Source organism: Anopheles ziemanni, chromosome 2 (genome assembly GCF_943734765.1).
Source record: "Anopheles ziemanni chromosome 2, idAnoZiCoDA_A2_x.2, whole genome shotgun sequence".
Lineage (NCBI taxonomy): Eukaryota > Metazoa > Arthropoda > Insecta > Diptera > Culicidae > Anopheles > Anopheles ziemanni.
The window spans coordinates 79,794,924-79,812,199 of record NC_080705.1 but is presented as its reverse complement, the minus strand read 5'-3'; the positions used below and the strand labels follow the sequence as shown (position 1 = coordinate 79,812,199).

The 17,276-nt window shown below is 47.1% G+C and overlaps 2 protein-coding genes across 2 annotated transcripts; both read left to right on the top strand.

Annotated features, from left to right (window-relative positions):
• The first annotated feature begins 2,709 nt into the window (after positions 1 to 2,709).
• LOC131281799 (uncharacterized) lies at positions 2,710 to 9,884 on the top strand. Its single transcript, XM_058311150.1, has 9 exons — positions 2,710 to 2,759; positions 3,558 to 3,604; positions 3,712 to 3,884; positions 4,367 to 4,898; positions 5,015 to 5,347; positions 5,420 to 5,670; positions 5,731 to 6,192; positions 6,258 to 7,616; positions 9,198 to 9,884. The coding sequence occupies exons 1-9, from the start codon at positions 2,710 to 2,712 to the stop codon at positions 9,855 to 9,857; spliced, it is 3,867 nt and encodes a 1,288-aa protein (XP_058167133.1). The 3' UTR covers positions 9,858 to 9,884.
• Positions 9,885 to 10,514: 630 nt separating this feature from the next.
• On the top strand, positions 10,515 to 16,962 carry LOC131294469 (uncharacterized). The gene is made up of 9 exons (XM_058322515.1): positions 10,515 to 10,564; positions 12,660 to 12,706; positions 12,785 to 12,957; positions 13,023 to 13,542; positions 13,622 to 13,951; positions 14,024 to 14,274; positions 14,357 to 14,818; positions 14,877 to 16,238; positions 16,303 to 16,962. The coding sequence occupies exons 1-9, from the start codon at positions 10,515 to 10,517 to the stop codon at positions 16,960 to 16,962; spliced, it is 3,855 nt and encodes a 1,284-aa protein (XP_058178498.1).
• The last annotated feature ends 314 nt before the right edge of the window (positions 16,963 to 17,276 follow it).

The following is a 17,276-nucleotide window of genomic DNA, read 5'->3' as shown; positions in this document are numbered from 1 at the left end:
AGATTATAGAACATACACAATAACAGCAGGGTTGTTATTTTCTTCTCGGCCATCTTTTACACGTTTTTTTTTCTTTCGATTTGTTCCATCCATGTTCCATTTACCATCTCGCACACATCTTCCGGGAGGTCCATGCGAGGGTCCTCGTGCTCAACCACTTTTCTACATTATTTATTACATATACTTTCTGTACTGAAACTTTTAAGTATTAAGTAGCTTTTGCTACAACCAAATAACAGTTTAGTGTCTCACCTTTAGAACTGATTATAGATAAATTAATTCGTCGTTTTAGGGGAAAGAATGGGCACACCATTAGGGACCCACGGGAAGAAGAAGAAGGTTCTTAGATGAAGTGAAGGAAAAGTAGTGGAAGTTATTTAGAGGAAGATTAAAAAAGGCCATTCGATTCCAAAGCGTCGATCTTGATTGATTTCTCCACTAATTTACGAATACATTTTGATTGGTTTGTAATGCAATGTATGTTTTTGCCTTCCAGACATGAAGAAAAACCAATGCGGCAGCTGCGAGAGTTTCGTGGTAGTATGGCATTTTTTAACGTATACACTTTATCCGAGAATTTTACAAGTGACTCCTACGTTTGAAATGGCGGTTCGGGAAATCGTTCAAAAATCAGGCCAAACACGACGGTCATCGAGAATTCCGTGCCACTGCTGTCCCTTTCGAGGGAAGGCAGCAAAATTGGTTTATGTAAAGTACCCTCGAAAGACGATGCGAATGTATGAAAATATCGACCGAGGTTTTAGAGGTAGCAAACGGAGATTGGGAGGTGGCAGAAAACCGATTCAGATATCAAGATATGTTTAATGTTTAAGACAGCCGCAAAGTGCGCAACTTTAGCAACCGAGAAACGATTGGCGGACCGGTAACACGAACCGACTAGCTTCGCTGGTTTTTCTTTTCATTAAGTTCCTGTTTACTTTGGTGGGGAAAAAGGTTGAAATATCGACTGCAGTTTGTGCGATTTTTATGAAATAAACAAAACGGTGTAATATTAGTAAGAAAGAATGTATGACAACTTTTTGCATGTGAAAAATAAACTCAACGGCAACAAACCAAAAAAGGGAGAATGTGCGGATGGAATTGTCGGTAAAAATTAAAGATTCACATTGTTTAAAATTCCTTTACTTACGGTGAAAGAAAAGCAAATACGTTGTTTGTATCAGCTGTGTCATGTAAGTACAGTGAGCCTCTTGAAACTGAGTCGGAAGGGGGCAAAAATAGTCAAACGCTATAATCAAACACTAGAATTGATAACGACTTACGAAACTCATTACTTGATTGGTTGATCCAGTCTTTCATGTGAAATGACTTGTTTCCGATGCTAACTGGTTGATCAAACAACATAATTTATGAGCAGTTTCACGCTACAGATTGCGTGATTACATGAATCATGACAAAGCTGCACATCATGGCATCGCACAAAGCAAAATCAAACAAAATTTGTGACTACAATGGAGGTGTGCTTTGTGTACTTTATTTCATTTGTTGCAACAATGTTGTGGTGATGCAAAATTACGGAATTTAAATAGAGTAAGATGAGGCAATACGTACTCTTTAGGCAAACACAGAAACTGCTTAAGTTCTCACAATTTCAGTCTCTAAAATCGTTTCTATTATGAAACAATATTATAACAATATTTTTCACACATTTATAACAGTGCGTAGTATCCCCAGATAAGGACGTTTTATACTTCGGTAAAGGAATTAAAATGAAACCATTTTAGTTTAATCTTTTTCCGAAATCGCTAAATAACCTTTTTTTAAACATGAACCTCATTTAAAATATGTTATACTCAACACTGTAAACTCTTCCAACATATTTTCCCTTCAAAATTGTAATAAAGAGATATGAAAATAACATTAAAATTCTATTCTACCATATAATATACACACATTGTAAGTTAACATATTTTCTAAATGCACATACTAGTGCATATTCACCCACGAAAGCATATTGTCCCCCTTTCTCCTTCTTTCCCCGCCTAATTTGTAGCTTAATTTGAAAAGCAGCGGATGAAATTAAGGACAATTATCGATCAGTCAATCGCAGACGATAATGGTGTTACGCATGGAAAAATACTAGATAGAAAACTGTTGAAAATATTAGAACACCAATTGCATTTTCACGTGCCTTAAATTATACCTTCACAAACATCTGATAAGCTTCACCTTATTGTCCTGTCTCAGCTGCTGCAACCGGATAAGGTGACCAGCAACTTTGTCCACAAACCGGCTCGTTGAATCGTGAGACGCTCAATGACTCACTACCAGCCAAAAAACGCCGGTAGTTTCATCTCACGATCGCGCGAGATGACGGTCAGCTGTCGTCGGTACGATTCTGCGACCACCACAACGTTACGACACGCGATCGCGAAGGACGCGCACATATTGCCAAACGATTATGGTTGTTAACCTCTTCGCGTGATCGATCACTCGCTCACGATCAGTCGTAGTGAGAGGACGTCTTGCCTGACTCGTACGAAAGTGCACGTTTATCAGTGTTGTTTTTGCTGCATACTCCGTTGGTTGTGGAAAAGTGTGTTGTACCAGTCTAAATCGTTCTGTGCGCCCTTGTGTGCTGTAGAAAACTTCGGTAACACCTAGTTCTCGCGAAAAAATATATATAACCCTTTCACTTGTGTAACACCATTCATAGAAGTGTTTGCCTTGTTTTTCAGAGTTCAAACGATGCTGTCTTCTATTGGAAGCTACATTTGGGGTAGCGCGGAAAACGAGAGGTAACGAAAACATAAGATAGCATTAGAAAGCAAAATCGCCTATGTTCTATCCGGCGATAGTTCGGTCGGCATCGTAGCATGCGATCGTTGTTTCTGCGTTTGCCAAACCGTCCAAGCTATCCATCATTTTTGCTCTGTTCAAAACCGGTTCCACTCGATGGCTTTTGGATGTAAACAGTTTAACCAGTTTTGGACGCTGATGGACGGCTCGCTTAAAACGCCGTAACAATGCCTGAACAAGTTCTGTTTTGTGCGATTATTTTGTTTATTTTTCTTCTTTTTGCACCATTGCCTCAGATTTTATCTCGTTTTAAATGTTTGGTTGCTTTTCTCACTCCTCCTTTCGGTTACCAGTTACCAAAGCAGAACGGAATTGGACTGAAAAGTGTGCTAGAGTGACACACAACATAGGTAACAAAAAAGTACAACCTCTTTTCAAGGTTAAATTTCGTATTACGGTTTGGTACGTTTTGAATTGTTTTGCTTAAAAGTACAGATAGAATGCAAAAACGAGCTAAACGATCTTACAAGTTGTAAAACTACGTCGTAAATGTGTTTTTGCCTCTGCGCCTTGTGCAGCAAGTGCTGTTGTAAGTTGTTAAAATGCATTCAATCATCGTGTGTCGTGTGAATGTCACGGAATGCATACGAAAGTAGCGCTCACGTTAGAAAATAAACGAAAGCGAAAAAATAAGCAAATATGCAGGAATGTGTTTGCCAGCCTCGATCAGATTGCATGCATCTTAGTTCAGAGTAAAACAGAGAAAAATAAAGTTATTCTCCCATCTCCATTTGTAGCCCGCTGACGGAAATTTCCTTGACGATAAATGGGAAACCGTACACCGGTAAGTATGCGGCGATATGATGAGACTTAAATTAACGTGTAGCAAACTAACCGTGTGATCAACTTTCGATCATACGTTTGATGATTTGTTCGCCCACACTCTTCTAGTCAATTCTAAAACCGTCTCCGCTGATACGTCGCTGAACACGTTCATTCGGAATCATGCCCATCTGACGGGCACCAAGTTTATGTGCCTGGAGGGTGGGTGCGGGGCGTGCATCGTCAACCTGAGCGGCATCCATCCGGCGACGAAGGAGAAGAAATCATGGGCCGTCAATTCGGTATGTAACGAACGTTCGTTTCGCACGCGTTTGCGCGCTTCCCTAAGCCGGTAATATTTGCGAACGCGTAGACGTTGCATCGTAACGCTGGCAAGTGATGATAGGTGACGATTGTAGACCCATCCACCTTGGGCTAACTGAATCGTATATGTGTCGAGTCATACGAATCAATTGACCCCACGCTTGAGAGGAGGGAACTCGATTGCAGATAGCAAACGTGTTTTACGATTACGGACAGCGATCGTTCTCGCCTAGACTGCCTAAACATGATGATTCGTTTCTATTCCGATTATTTATTTCACTTTATAATGCACCAGTAATCAAAAATAGTAATTCAGTAGCATCTGACGATATATAGCAGAAATCTATTTGTCAGTTTAAAATCAAATATATTACTCTTAGGATGAGAACACCTAACGAATATCGGATAAAATTCTTATGCCACACAATAATATTGAAATACTTTTCGATTCTTGACAAAGTGCCTCTATCCACTCTACGCCTGCCATGGGCTGGATGTGAAGACGGTCGAGGGCATCGGCAACAAGAAGGATGGTTACCATCCGATCCAGGAACGGCTGGCACACCTGAACGGGACCCAGTGTGGCTACTGTTCGCCCGGCATGGTCATGAACATGTACAGCCTGCTGGAGGCGAACCAGGGTGCGGTTTCGATGGACGACGTGGAGAATGCGTTCGGTGGCAATATCTGCCGCTGTACCGGCTATCGGCCGATCCTGGACGCGTTCAAATCGCTGGCCGTCGATGCGGACGAGGCACTGCTCGACGCGTGCCAAGATATCGAGGATCTGACGAAGCGTAGCTGCCCGAAGACGGGTAAACCGTGCGCCGGAAAATGTGCCGCGGAAAGCGTTAACCCTAACCGGGCGGTTCGGCTGGTGTTTGACGATGAGAAGCAGTGGCACAAGGTGTCCCAGGTGGCGGACATTTTTACCATCTTCGAGCAGATTGGCAGCAAGCCGTATATGCTGGTGGCTGGAAATACCGCTCATGGTAAGGATTAAAACGCAATTCCTTGTTAAAGTGATCTTTTCACTAGACCTTTTCCTTTAAAGTGAGTACACTAGACCATGTAGAATACAATATTCTTGTTATTTTACCCTTTCCAGGCGTCTACCGGCGAAGCAACTCGCTCGAGGTGTTCATCGACATCAACTCCATCGAAGAGCTGCACACCCATTCGGTCGACGCGAACGCCCTGGTGGTCGGTGCCAACGTGTCCCTGACCGAGTTCATGCAAATACTGTCCACTACAGCGGTCAATCAGCCCACCGGGTTTGCCCACTGTGCCGCGATGGAAAAGCACATCGATCTGATCGCGAACGTGCCGGTGCGCAGTGCGGGCACGATCGTGGGCAATTTGAGCATCAAAAACCAGCACAACGAGTTCCCGTCCGATCTGTATCTGCTGCTGGAAACGGTCGGAGCCAAACTGACCGTCGGTGAGTGGAATGGAAAAGCTAGGTTGAATTCTTTATGGCAAAATAAATAACCACCCTTATGCTCGCTTCCAGTTGAAGCCGGCGGTAAAACAACGCTCGTAACTCCGGCCGAATTCATCAAGATGGACATGCAGAAGAAGGTGGTTAAATCCGTCACCCTGCCGGCACTCGACTCCAACCGGTATGTGTTTAGATCTTTCAAAATTATGCCCCGCTCCCAGAATGCCCATGCGTACGTCAACGGCGCGTTTCTGACCAAGTTCACAGAGGATGGTGTGACGGTGGAGTCGATCAAGATTTGTTTCGGTGGCATCAATCCGGAGGTAAGGTGGCATTAAGGCTTAAGTAATTTACCAATTTAATAACATCATATCTGTTTGTAGTTCACACACGCCACGGAAACGGAGAAGTTCCTGGCCGGCAAGAACTTGTTTGATGCGGAAACCGTCCAGGGCACCTTGGCCCAGCTAAGCAGCGAGCTCAAACCGGACTGGGTACTGCCGGACGTGTCGAGCGAGTATCGAAAGAACCTAGCCATGGCTCTGTTCTACAAGTATCTGCTGAACGTCGCGCCGGAAGGAACGGTCCTGGTTAAGCCATCCTACCGTTCCGGTGGTGGCGTACTGGAACGTCCCCTGTCCACCGGTCAGCAGACGTTCGATACGTACAAGCGTAACTGGCCGCTTACGAAAAACATTCCCAAAATTGAAGCCCTGGCGCAAACATCCGGTGAGGCAAAGTTTACCAATGATTTGCCACCGCTGCCGGGGGAATTGTACGCGGCGTTCGTGGTAGCGACGCGGCCACATGCACGTATCGCCCAGATTGATGCATCCGATGCGCTGGTGAGTGGATGTAGGATCGATGCGGGTTTCTCGCCGTTGTTAATGTTTGCCCTTTCAACCAACAGAAATATCCCGGCGTCGTTGCTTTCTACTCCGCGAAGGATATTCCCGGCACGAACAACTTCATGCCGGCCAGCCTTGGTAACACGGATGTGGAGGAAGTTTTCTGCAGCGGTGAGGTGCTCTACCATGGGCAACCGGTCGGTGTTTTGCTGGCGGAAACGATGGCCCAAGCAAACCACGGTGCCACCCTGGTGAGGATCATGTACGAACGGATGGCATCGCAACCCGTCTATCCGACGCTGAAATCGCTTATGGATGACGCCCGATCGAAGGCGCGGATCTTTGACGAACCCCGACGGAGCTCTCGGGCGCGGGTGAACCCTATAGAGGCCACCCGGAAGATCATTGGCCGGTTCGAAATGGCCGGCCAGTATCACTACACGATGGAGACACAGACGTGTGTGTGCGTACCGATCGAGGACGGTATGGATGTGCACAGCTCAACCCAATGGGTCGATCTGTGTCAGGTTGCGATCGCGTCCATGCTGAAGGTACCCGAGAGCAGCCTCAACTTTACCGTCCGCCGACTGGGTGGTGGCTATGGGTCGAAGATTTCACGTGCCGGTCAGATTGCGTGCGCCTGCGCGCTGGCCGCACACCTCCAGAATCGCCCGGTTCGATTCGTCCTTACGATCGAGTCTAACATGGGTTCCATCGGTAAGCGGTACGGCTGCATCACCGACTACGAGGTGGACGTGGAGAACAACGGGCGCATTGTTAAGCTGGTGAACAACTACATGCAGGACTATGGAGCATCGCTCAATGAAAACGTCGGTGCCGCAACGACTGAGTTCTTCAGCAACTGCTACGATAGCAAGCAGTGGAAAGTTGATGGGAAGATGGCGAAAACGGACGCCCCCAGCAATACGTGGTGCCGTGCCCCCGGCACGACCGAAGGCATCGCGATGATCGAGAACATCATGGAGCATCTGGCGTGGGAGCTGGGAATGGATCCGCTCGCGCTGCGCCTAGCGAACATTCCCCAGGGGAGCAAGATGCGTGAGTTGATCCCGCAGTTCCGCGCGGACGTGGAATACGATCGTCGCAAGGGCGAGATCGATCAGTTCAACGCGGCCAACCGATGGCGCAAGCGAGGCATTGCCGTGTCCGTGATGCGCTACCCGCTCGGGTACTTCGGGGCGCTGCACGCACTGGTCGCCATCCATGCCGGCGATGGAACCGTCTCGGTGACGCACGGTGGCATCGAGATGGGCCAAGGCATGAACACGAAGGTGGCGCAGGTGGCTGCGTACGTGCTGGGACTACATCTGGACAAGATCAGCGTCAAACCGACCACGAGCCTTACGTCCCCGAACGCCATCGTCACCGGGGGTAGCATGACCAGTGAAGCCGTCTGTTACGTAAGTTTTACGATTTGTCATCAAACATGTAGACCCAACAAAAACTTAATGATAACTTATTTTTAAGTTTAGTTGAAAAAATTTACTTAAAGATAATTATTACCGCTGGTTGGATTTAAAATAAGTTTTAAGCATTGAACCTTGTTTTTGAGTTATATTCCTCACATGCAAACTTCTATTGCCTCTTTGAGTTGGTTGCGAATATTAAGACAACGCGTTTCGGCAACAGATTTCTTCTCCTTCTTGGCGAAACAATCTTGTTGGTCATTCCTGCCAGCTAAGGGATTACGAGGCTTTTTTCCTCGGGTCTCGGTTAGGATTCGAACCCACGCCGTCGAGGTGCTGAGCCGGTAATAATTTATGATGTCACGCTTGTTTTTTCATAAAGCTGAAGCTTGGAGTTGTTGAACGAGGTTTTCAATATCAAGCGACTTCCTCGTATACTTTTTGTAAGCCTTTTTGTATCGTTATTATTTGCATTATTGATCGTTCTTAAATTTCCTAATCCTGTGAATCACGGGAAAGGTATAAAAATTAAGCAAATTAATCTACAGTGTTACAAACCAAAAATTATGTGTTGAAAAATTCTTTTAAAATAAGTATCAACATGATTCAAAACATTTATAGGTAAAATTTCAAATATTTTATGTTGTACCACTTTTTTATGTAACTTTAACAGGGTTTAATATTATTTTGAAAACAGTATATCATCGTTTAAGGTGTCCGGGACGCGTTTTCGGGTTGTTTTTGACCATTTGTCTCTTTTTATGAAATGTATGCCAATCCCTGGTGTACGGGAACATGCTGAACATTACATTTGCGGGGTCCTAGGCGTTGCTCTCACATTGGTTGCCCCTGTATCGCTGCGTTGTCTCTTCAACGTGAAGGGTGTACGGGTTGGGAACGGAACAAAACTTGTTGGTAATTAGTTACTGGGAGATCTGGCAAACCGATATTTTGCTTCAACCAGCAGTACACGATCCGTTGCAAGGGGGTGGAAAGAAGTGCGATTGTAATCATAAAAGCTGTTGCACTTTGGGGTTTCATTGTAGCTGTCGTTCTTGCTGATGTCAAACTGCGAGCCATGCAATCTGCCTTTATTAGTGTTGTGGCTATGTTCACGTGTGCATTTTGGGTATGCCCTGGATGACTGATTACGCATGCTTTTTCCGTTATTTGATTTTTTCCGCAGTTGCTTAAAGTCAAAGCCAAGGAAAAGTAAGTTTTGACAAGCACTACAGAATTTTATGATGTACGATAGAAGGTTCATTTTTTCCAACCTCGCTGAAAGGGAACATCAACACACAAAATCGAGTCCACGAAAGAGTTTTGTTGGCAAATATTACTACTCATGCTTATGCCACACTTAAGGCGCGCTTAAAAGATAAACAAAAATAAAAACGAATAAAACAACAAAACAAACGGAACGAGCAGAGTAAATAACAAAGATATTATTTTACTAGCGTGCGGTTCAATATTGAAAACACGTCCGTCAAATGCCTTCGTGGCGAAAGTTTAAAAACATGCATTAGAGATGCCTTTCTAATCCCCAATTTAACTCCTTTCTCCCATCGAAAACAGGCCGTAAAGAAAGCGTGTGAAATACTGCTCGCACGCATCAAACCGATCCGGGACGCGCACAAGGACGCACCATGGGAAACGGTGACGCAGCTCTGCTACGCCGGCAATGTGGACCTTTGTGCCACCTACCAGTACAAGGCGTCCGAGCTGACGCCGTACATCATCTGGGGTCTCAGCTGCGCCGAGGTGGAAGTGGACGTCCTGACCGGCAACGTGCAGCTGCGCCGTGTCGACATTCTCGAGGACACGGGCGAAAGTCTTAGCCCCGGTATCGACGTCGGCCAGATCGAGGGTGCGTTCATTATGGGCGTCGGCTACTGGCTGACGGAATCGTTGGTGTACGCGGCGGAAGATGGCGCCCTGCTGACCAACCGCACCTGGACCTACAAACCGCCCGGCGCGAAGGACATTCCGGTGGATTTCCGCGTTCGCTTCCTGCAGAAAAGCTCCAACCCGGCCGGAGTGCTGCGCTCGAAGGCGACCGGTGAGCCGGCCCTCAACATGTCGATCGTGGTGCTGTTTGCGCTCCGGAATGCGCTACGGGCGGCACGCAAAGACGCATCGCTGGCGGACGATTGGATTCCGATGGGAACGGCGTCTACGCCTGACCAGATATACATGCTGGCTGGCAATTCGATCGAGCAGTACAAGTTGAATTGATTGTTTGGGCACACGTCTTGATCAACGAACATGACAGTACAAATCAAATAACCCTCAAAAGTACACGGAAGTTGTACTGAAGCGAACAAACAAAACGCAAACTTAGGGGAAACCACAGATAGATTAAGCGTTTTCTTTTGTCCCTATTGGTGTCGGTGCTACGTACACATGCATAAATATAAATATTATTACACATCATGTTTTCAAATAAACTCCCATACTAAACAGAAACAACAGGTTTGTTTACACCTCGGAACATCATGAAACAAATTTGATTGGATAAATTTGCGTATGGTGCGGTTTGGATTACTTGTTTTCGCCTTGCCTACGTTGACCTCCTACAGTTTCGTATAAACCCCCAAAACCAAAACCAATGACACAAACCATGTATCCACCAAGGAGCCATAACATTTCAATTTCCACCTCCGCATGCATTTTACAAATGAAAATTTGGGCACAGTTCAGCTCGAGCTTTCGGTGTGATCGGTTCGCTTGCTCGGAGTGTGGCGTGCTAACGTTTTTCTCTACTTCAAGGTGTTGACACGTAGCCAGTTTTACACTGGGAAGTGGATTCTCTAACGTGCGTTTTCCACCAGCATTGTGTGCTTTATCTTTATCTGAATTGTGCTGACCGACGAGCGGCTTTCTTTTGCGAACATGTTCTCAACAATCGGTTCGTACATCTGGAGCAGCGCCGGTTTCGACAGGTAATCCATCTCTCGGTACTTACGCTAAAGAACATTAGACAGAAAAAGAGTGATGCTTTCGGAAAATAGAAAACTGGTTTCCAATTATGGGTTCATACATTTTTAACAACCCCATCCTCCATCCTGTTATATAAGCAAGGCAATCCAAAAAACGGGAATTAAAGGACGTTGCCGTAAAACCAGTACCCAAAAAAAATACTTCGATTAGTACCGTGATAGGACCAAGAAAGCAGATTTTACTTACAAAATGGCATGTGGGTGAAAATTGATTGATTGTTTCAGTTCAGGCCCTTGACCTTTGGCCGAGTTTCTGGAATCGGCCGTTGCTGCATATCCGATCAGGAGATCAAGTGATCGGTGAACCTCGCCGTCCGCTCTCACTAACGCGGCTAGCGTGCGGCTGCACCGACTATATGACGGCGATCCCTCTTTCTGTCATCCTTGGCACCTTTTCAATCGGACCGCTGCAAATTCGTAACAATTGCCTTTAAGTTTTTTAGCGGCCCTATCCATGGTGTTTTAGCGATGCCAACGCTATTACCTATGCTGCTAATGAATCCAAACATCGCAGCAGCATGTTCTGATGTCAAATTTCAAACGGGCTTTTGACTGACCGATTGGAATCTTGGTATCATCTACCCCATATACAAAAAGGGAGATAAGTTAGACTGCAGTAACTACAGGGGTATTATAGTGTTGAATACCGCCTACAAATATTCTCCCTCGTTCTTCAAGAACGACTTGACCCATACGCTGAAGAGATAGTAGGAAACTATCAGAGGGGATTCCGAAGAGGGAGATCAACCACTGATCAGATCTTCACCATGCGTCAACTCGTGGAGAAGATGGCAGAGTACCAACAAAACACTTTCCATCTCTTCATTGACTTTAAAGCCGCATAGGAGCCGCGATAGCATAGCCAAGGTAAAACTGTATCAAGCCTTGAGCTCATTTTTAATCCCGGCTAAATTAATCAGACTTGTAAGAATGACCATGACCAACGTCACTTGTCAGGTGAAGGTGGATGGAAAACTCCTGGAAAAAAGTTCCTTTGCTACCACCAAGGGACTGCGCCAAGGGGATGGGCTTTCCTGCATACTCCACCGGCCATCCGAGACTCGGAGGTGGAAACTTCGGGGACCATCTTCTATAAGTCAATCCAGATCCTGGCATACGCTGATGATATTGATATTATTGGTAGAAGACTCTCCTATGTAGCAGAAGCATACCAAAGTATAGTCTACGCGGGGGTGACGTGCAAGTAGGTGAACGCACTTTTGAAGCCGTCCAAAATTTCACCTATCTTGGGTCAAAGGTCAGCACCGACAACAATATTGAAGATGAAATTCGCGCTAGGGTGCTGGCAGCCAACCGGTCATATTACAGTCTGAGAAATCTCTTCCACTCACGATACCTGTCAAGACAGTCGAAGCCGGGACTATACCGGACATACATAGTACCAGTGCTCACATACGCCTCCGAGACATGGACTCTGTCCAAATCTGAAACCCTCTTAGCCGTGTTCGAGAGGAAGATGCTCAGGAGGATTTTTGGCCCCGTATGTGAGGAGGGACAATGGAGGAGCCGATATAATGACGAGCTCTACGAGCTGTACGAAGACCTCACCGTCGTACAGCGAATTAGACTCGCCAGGCTCCGGTGGGCCGGTCATGTCATTGGAATGGCACCGGACGACCCAGCCGGTAAAGTCCTTTTAGGCTGTCCTCAAGGACAGAGGAGGCGTGGTAGGCCTAAATTGAGGAGGAAGGATGGCGTAGACGAATCCGCCAATAAAGCCGGGATACGGAATTGGACCAGCGTGGTGAGCGACCGTGAGCGGTTTCGGATGGAGCTTCGTCAGTTGACTGACCATAATATTGCTTTATGTTCGTATTCGACGATTTTTGTTTTTTGTTTTACTTTATTGTCCGCACTGCTTGGGTTCTTCCTTGAAGGAAAATAAAACCAACATGAACTCGAGAAAGAAAACTCGGGGGAAAAAACACTCCTGATTCTTAATCTTCAAGTCATAAAAGCCAACCATACCAACTCGATACGAGATATCAAATGTTCTTTCTTCGAATATTTCTTGCAGCCCTCTTTCGGAAGTTGTCTTCAGCATCAACGGCAAATGTTATACCGGTAACACATTAAGAGAGACCATCGCCCTCGACCATGTTTTAATGTCCTTTTAATTCCTCCTCACCCCTTGCTGTTTAGCGAATGCTTGCACTGTTCCGGTGGACACTTCACTCAACACTTTTATTCGCAACTATGCACATCTCTCCGGAACAAAGTTCATGTGTCTGGAGGGAGGATGTGGCGCGTGTATCGTAAACGTGTCCGGAGTCCATCCCGTCACGAAGGAGACTAGAACGTGGTCCGTGAATTCGGTAGGTCGAAGGGATCGGCAAAGGTTGGCTATTTCGATTTGACTACTAATCAAGCCCCTTTGTAGTGTTTGTTTCCTGTGTACGCATGCCATGGCATGGATGTCAAAACGGTCGAGGCGTTGGGCAACCGGCTGGACGGTTACCATCCGATCCAGGAGCGACTGGCGCATATGAACGGAAGCCAGTGTGGATACTGCTCGCCGGGCATGGTGATGACCATGTACAGCTTGATGGAATCGAAGAAGGGTTCCGTTTCGATGGAAGAGGTCGAGAATGCTCTCGGGGGTAACATCTGCCGCTGTACCGGGTACCGGCCGATCCTGGATGCGTTCAAGTCGCTCTCCACCGATGCCGACAAGGAGCTGCTGGACATTGAGGAGCTCCGGATTTGTCCCAAAACGAACATGGCGTGCTCCGGCGAATGCCCGACGGCAGCTGCTAAGATCGACCCGGGACGTCCGGTTCAGCTCGTTTTCGACGACGCAAAGGAATGGCATAAGGTTTTTACAATCCCGGATATTTTTACCATTTTTACTAATATTCGAGACCGACCGTACATGCTGGTCGCAGGAAATACGGCCCATGGTAACTATCAACAACCCGGTGTATCTGTAATGTTACTTGACTCCTTTCGACGTTGAAACAATGGTACGTCTATCCACAGGCGTATATCGGCGCAGCGAGTCGCTGGAGGTCTTCATCGACGTCAACTCCGTCGAGGAACTTCGCAATTACTTCCTAACCTCCAACGAACTGATCGTCGGCGCCAACGTTACGCTGTCCGAGTTTATCGACATACTGACCAAGACGTCGAACAGAAGACCCAACTTTACCTACTGCCGGGAGCTAGCGAAGCACCTGAATCTGGTAGCGAATCCTGCTGTTCGCAATGCTGGTACCATCGCGGGAAATCTGACCATCAAAAACCAACATCCGGAGTTCCCATCGGACGTTTACATCCTGCTGGAGGCGGTTGGGGCAAAGTTGACGATCGGTTTGTACACGATAAAAGTTTGATCTCTACGCCTAAAATTGATAATCTTTTCTTCTTTCATTGCTATCCAAGCTGAATCGCCATCGACAACATACCAGAAGACACCACTGGAGTTCGTACAGATGGACATGAAGAAAAAGGTGATCAAAAGCGTTTCCCTTCCCTCGATTGGTCCCTTTACGAACGTTTTCCGAACGTTCAAAGTAACTCCGAGCTCGCAGAACGCTCATGCGTACGTCAATGGGGCTTTTTTGCTGAGGTTTAGCAATGACAAGACCACCGTCAAATCGGTAACACTCTGCTTCGGAGGTATCAACCCACAGGTGAGACAAAGGTGCACTGATGGAAGTGATCAAAGTAAACCGCACCAACCATTTTTCCTCGTTACTTCGCCTACTATTACAGTTTACTCATGCTACCGGGACAGAAATTCTTCTGGCCGGTAAAAAGCTGTTCGACAACAATACCCTTCAACAAGTGTTCAATTCGCTCACCTCGGACCTTCAACCCGATAGTGTCCTGCCGGACGTTTCCGCCGACTATCGGAAAAATCTGGCCGTTTCACTGGTCTACAAGTTTATACTGAGTGTAGCGGTGGACAATGGTGTTACGGTCGGTCCTCGGTTCATGTCCGGCGCATCTACCCTCCAGCGTCCGCTATCGTCCGGGCAACAACATTTCGATACGATCAAAAAGAACTGGCCCGTGACGAAGTACGTACCGAAGATCGAGGGACTAGCGCAGGCATCGGGTGAGGCGAAGTACGCGAACGACTTGCCATCGTTTCACAACGAGCTTTACGCCGCGTTTGTAGTGGCAACGAAAGTAAATAGTACCATCGGAAAGATCGACCCACTGGAGGCTTTGGTAAGCGACAAGTATGTCGATGGAAGAATCCTCTCTTGAGTAATTGATTGTGTTTTAGAAAATACCCGGTGTCGTTGCATTTTATTCCGCGAAGAACATCCCTGGAGCTAACAATTTCGTTAGCGACGCCATGAACATCAATCTCCCGGATGGGGAGGAGATTTTCTGCAGCGGGCGTGTCCTCTTCCACGGCCAACCGGTCGGTGTGATTGTGGCCGAGCGATACGAGCTAGCAATCCGCGCCGCCAAGAAGGTGCAGATCATCTATGAACGAGTGACGAGCGAACCAGTCTACCCGACGATTAAAGCGCTGCTGGAAAACCAAGTGAAGGCCCGCATCGTAGATCATCCGATCAGCAGTCGGGCTCATCCGTCCGTCAACCTGGAGGCATCGGTGAAAATCCAGGGTACACTGGCGATGGCCGGACAGTTCCACTTCTCGATGGAACCCCAGACGTGCGTGTGCATACCGACCGAGGACGGCATGGATGTCTACTATGCCACGCAGTGGATCGATCTAACACAGGTGGCGATGTCGGCCGCACTGAAGATACCACAGAACAAGCTCAACTTTATCGTCCGCCGTCTTGGCGGTGCCTTTGGCGGAAAACTTACCCGCGCCAGTCAGGTTGCTTGTGCCTGTGGACTGGCGGCTCTGCTGACCAGACGCCCAGTACGCTTTGTATTGAACATCGAAACAAACATGGGCTCCGTGGGCAAGCGCTACGGGTGCATCAGCAACTACCAGGTGGATGTGGACCCAAAGGGCAAGATACTGGACCTGACGAACAACTTTATGCAAGACTACGGCGCAAATCTGAACGAAAACGTCGTCGACGATGCAAAGTTTGTGTTCGGCCAGTCGTACAACTCGAGCGCTTGGAAGGTGAGCGGAAAAGCCGTCCTAACCGATGCACCACCAAACACGTGGATGCGCGCACCGGCCACGACCGAGGGTAATGCAATGGTTGAGACAATCATGGAGCACATTGCTTGGGCTACCGGGGTCGATCCGATGGAGGTGCGGTTGACCAATATGCCAAACGAAAGCACACATCAAAAGATGATGCCCCAGTTCCGGCAGGATGTGGAGTTTGACAAGAGAAGGACAATTATCGACAATTTCAACGCCAAGAATCGTTGGCGCAAACGGGGTATCGCCATCGTACCGATGCAGTACCCTCTGATACACTTTGGCGCCCTGCACGCACTCGTGTCCATCTACGCCAAGGACGGAACAGTATCGATTACGCACGGAGGAATCGAGTCCGGTCAAGGGTTGAACACGAAGGCGGCACAGGTGGCTGCATTCATCCTAGGCGTACCGATGGAGAAGATTTCCATCAAAGCAACGAACACCATGGTCTCCCCGAATAGTGTGATGACCGGAGGCAGTATGACTAGTGAAGTCGTATGCTACGTAAGTTTGGGGACAGAGAACTTTAGTAAAAATCAAAACCATAATAAATGTTCTCACTTTCCAGGCAATTAAGAAAGCATGTGAAACTCTCAACGCCCGTATCCAACCCGTCAAGGATGAACTGAAGGATGCCTCATGGGAAAAGATCACCCAAGCTTGCTATCTGCGAGACATCGATCTGAGTGCACTGGAGCAATACACAAAGGCCGACTTGAAGCCATACAGCATTTGGGGCGTGAGCTGTGCCGAGATAGAGACCGATCTTCTGACCGGTAGCATTCAACTGACCCGAGTCGACATCCTCGAGGATACGGGCGAAAGCTTGAGTCCTGGAATCGACATTGGACAGATCGAGGGAGCGTACATTATGGGCATCGGGTACTGGCTGACGGAGTCTCTGGTGTACGACATGACCACCGGTGCGCTGCTGACGAACCGTTCGTGGAACTATAAGCCTCCGGGAGCAAAGGACATCCCGGTGGACTTCCGCATTCGGCTTCTGCAAACCAGCGACAACCAATTTGGAGTACTCCGTTCGAAGGCCACAGGAGAACCAGCGTTAACGATGAGCATTGGAGTAATCTTTGCTTTGCGCTATGCGCTACGTTCGGCGCAGAAGGATGCCGGAAAACTGGACGATTGGATTCCACTGGGATCGGCTACGACCCCGGAGCAGATCTACCTCAGGTCGTTCAACTCTATCGATCAATTTAAACTTAATTAATGTCCTATTTTATTTTCATATGTTTCATACAATTTCTAATGTTTGGGTTACAACTTGTTTTCAATTATACAAAATATAAAATGTATAATACAACACCCGCGATCAACTGATTGTAATTAGGGATCGTGAAATTGGACCAGTTTGTATGCATCTATCCAGACTACTTCGATATCACCCGCTCTCAATCCGACATTCCGATTTTCTTCACCAAACGTTTAAATTGTGTCGGATTGCATTTCTTCATTCGAAAGTAATTTATAACTTTTTCAATAGTTCGCTTCTTGTGACAAAACTTGTGAAATGGCCAGGTACTT

Bases quoted from the DNA above. Each gene is read 5' to 3' on its own strand.
- LOC131281799 (XM_058311150.1), top strand. From the start codon at position 2,710: ATGCTGTCTTCTATTGGAAGCTACATTTGGGGTAGCGCGGAAAACGAG. The intron at 3,605-3,711 runs GTAAGTATGCGG...ACACTCTTCTAG, and splicing joins AAATGGGAAACCGTACACCG to TCAATTCTAAAACCGTCTCC. The intron at 7,617-9,197 runs GTAAGTTTTACG...CATCGAAAACAG, and splicing joins CCAGTGAAGCCGTCTGTTAC to GCCGTAAAGAAAGCGTGTGA.
- LOC131294469 (XM_058322515.1), top strand. From the start codon at position 10,515: ATGTTCTCAACAATCGGTTCGTACATCTGGAGCAGCGCCGGTTTCGAC. The intron at 10,565-12,659 runs GTAATCCATCTC...TATTTCTTGCAG, and splicing joins AGCAGCGCCGGTTTCGACAG to CCCTCTTTCGGAAGTTGTCT. The intron at 13,543-13,621 runs GTAACTATCAAC...GTCTATCCACAG, and splicing joins CGCAGGAAATACGGCCCATG to GCGTATATCGGCGCAGCGAG.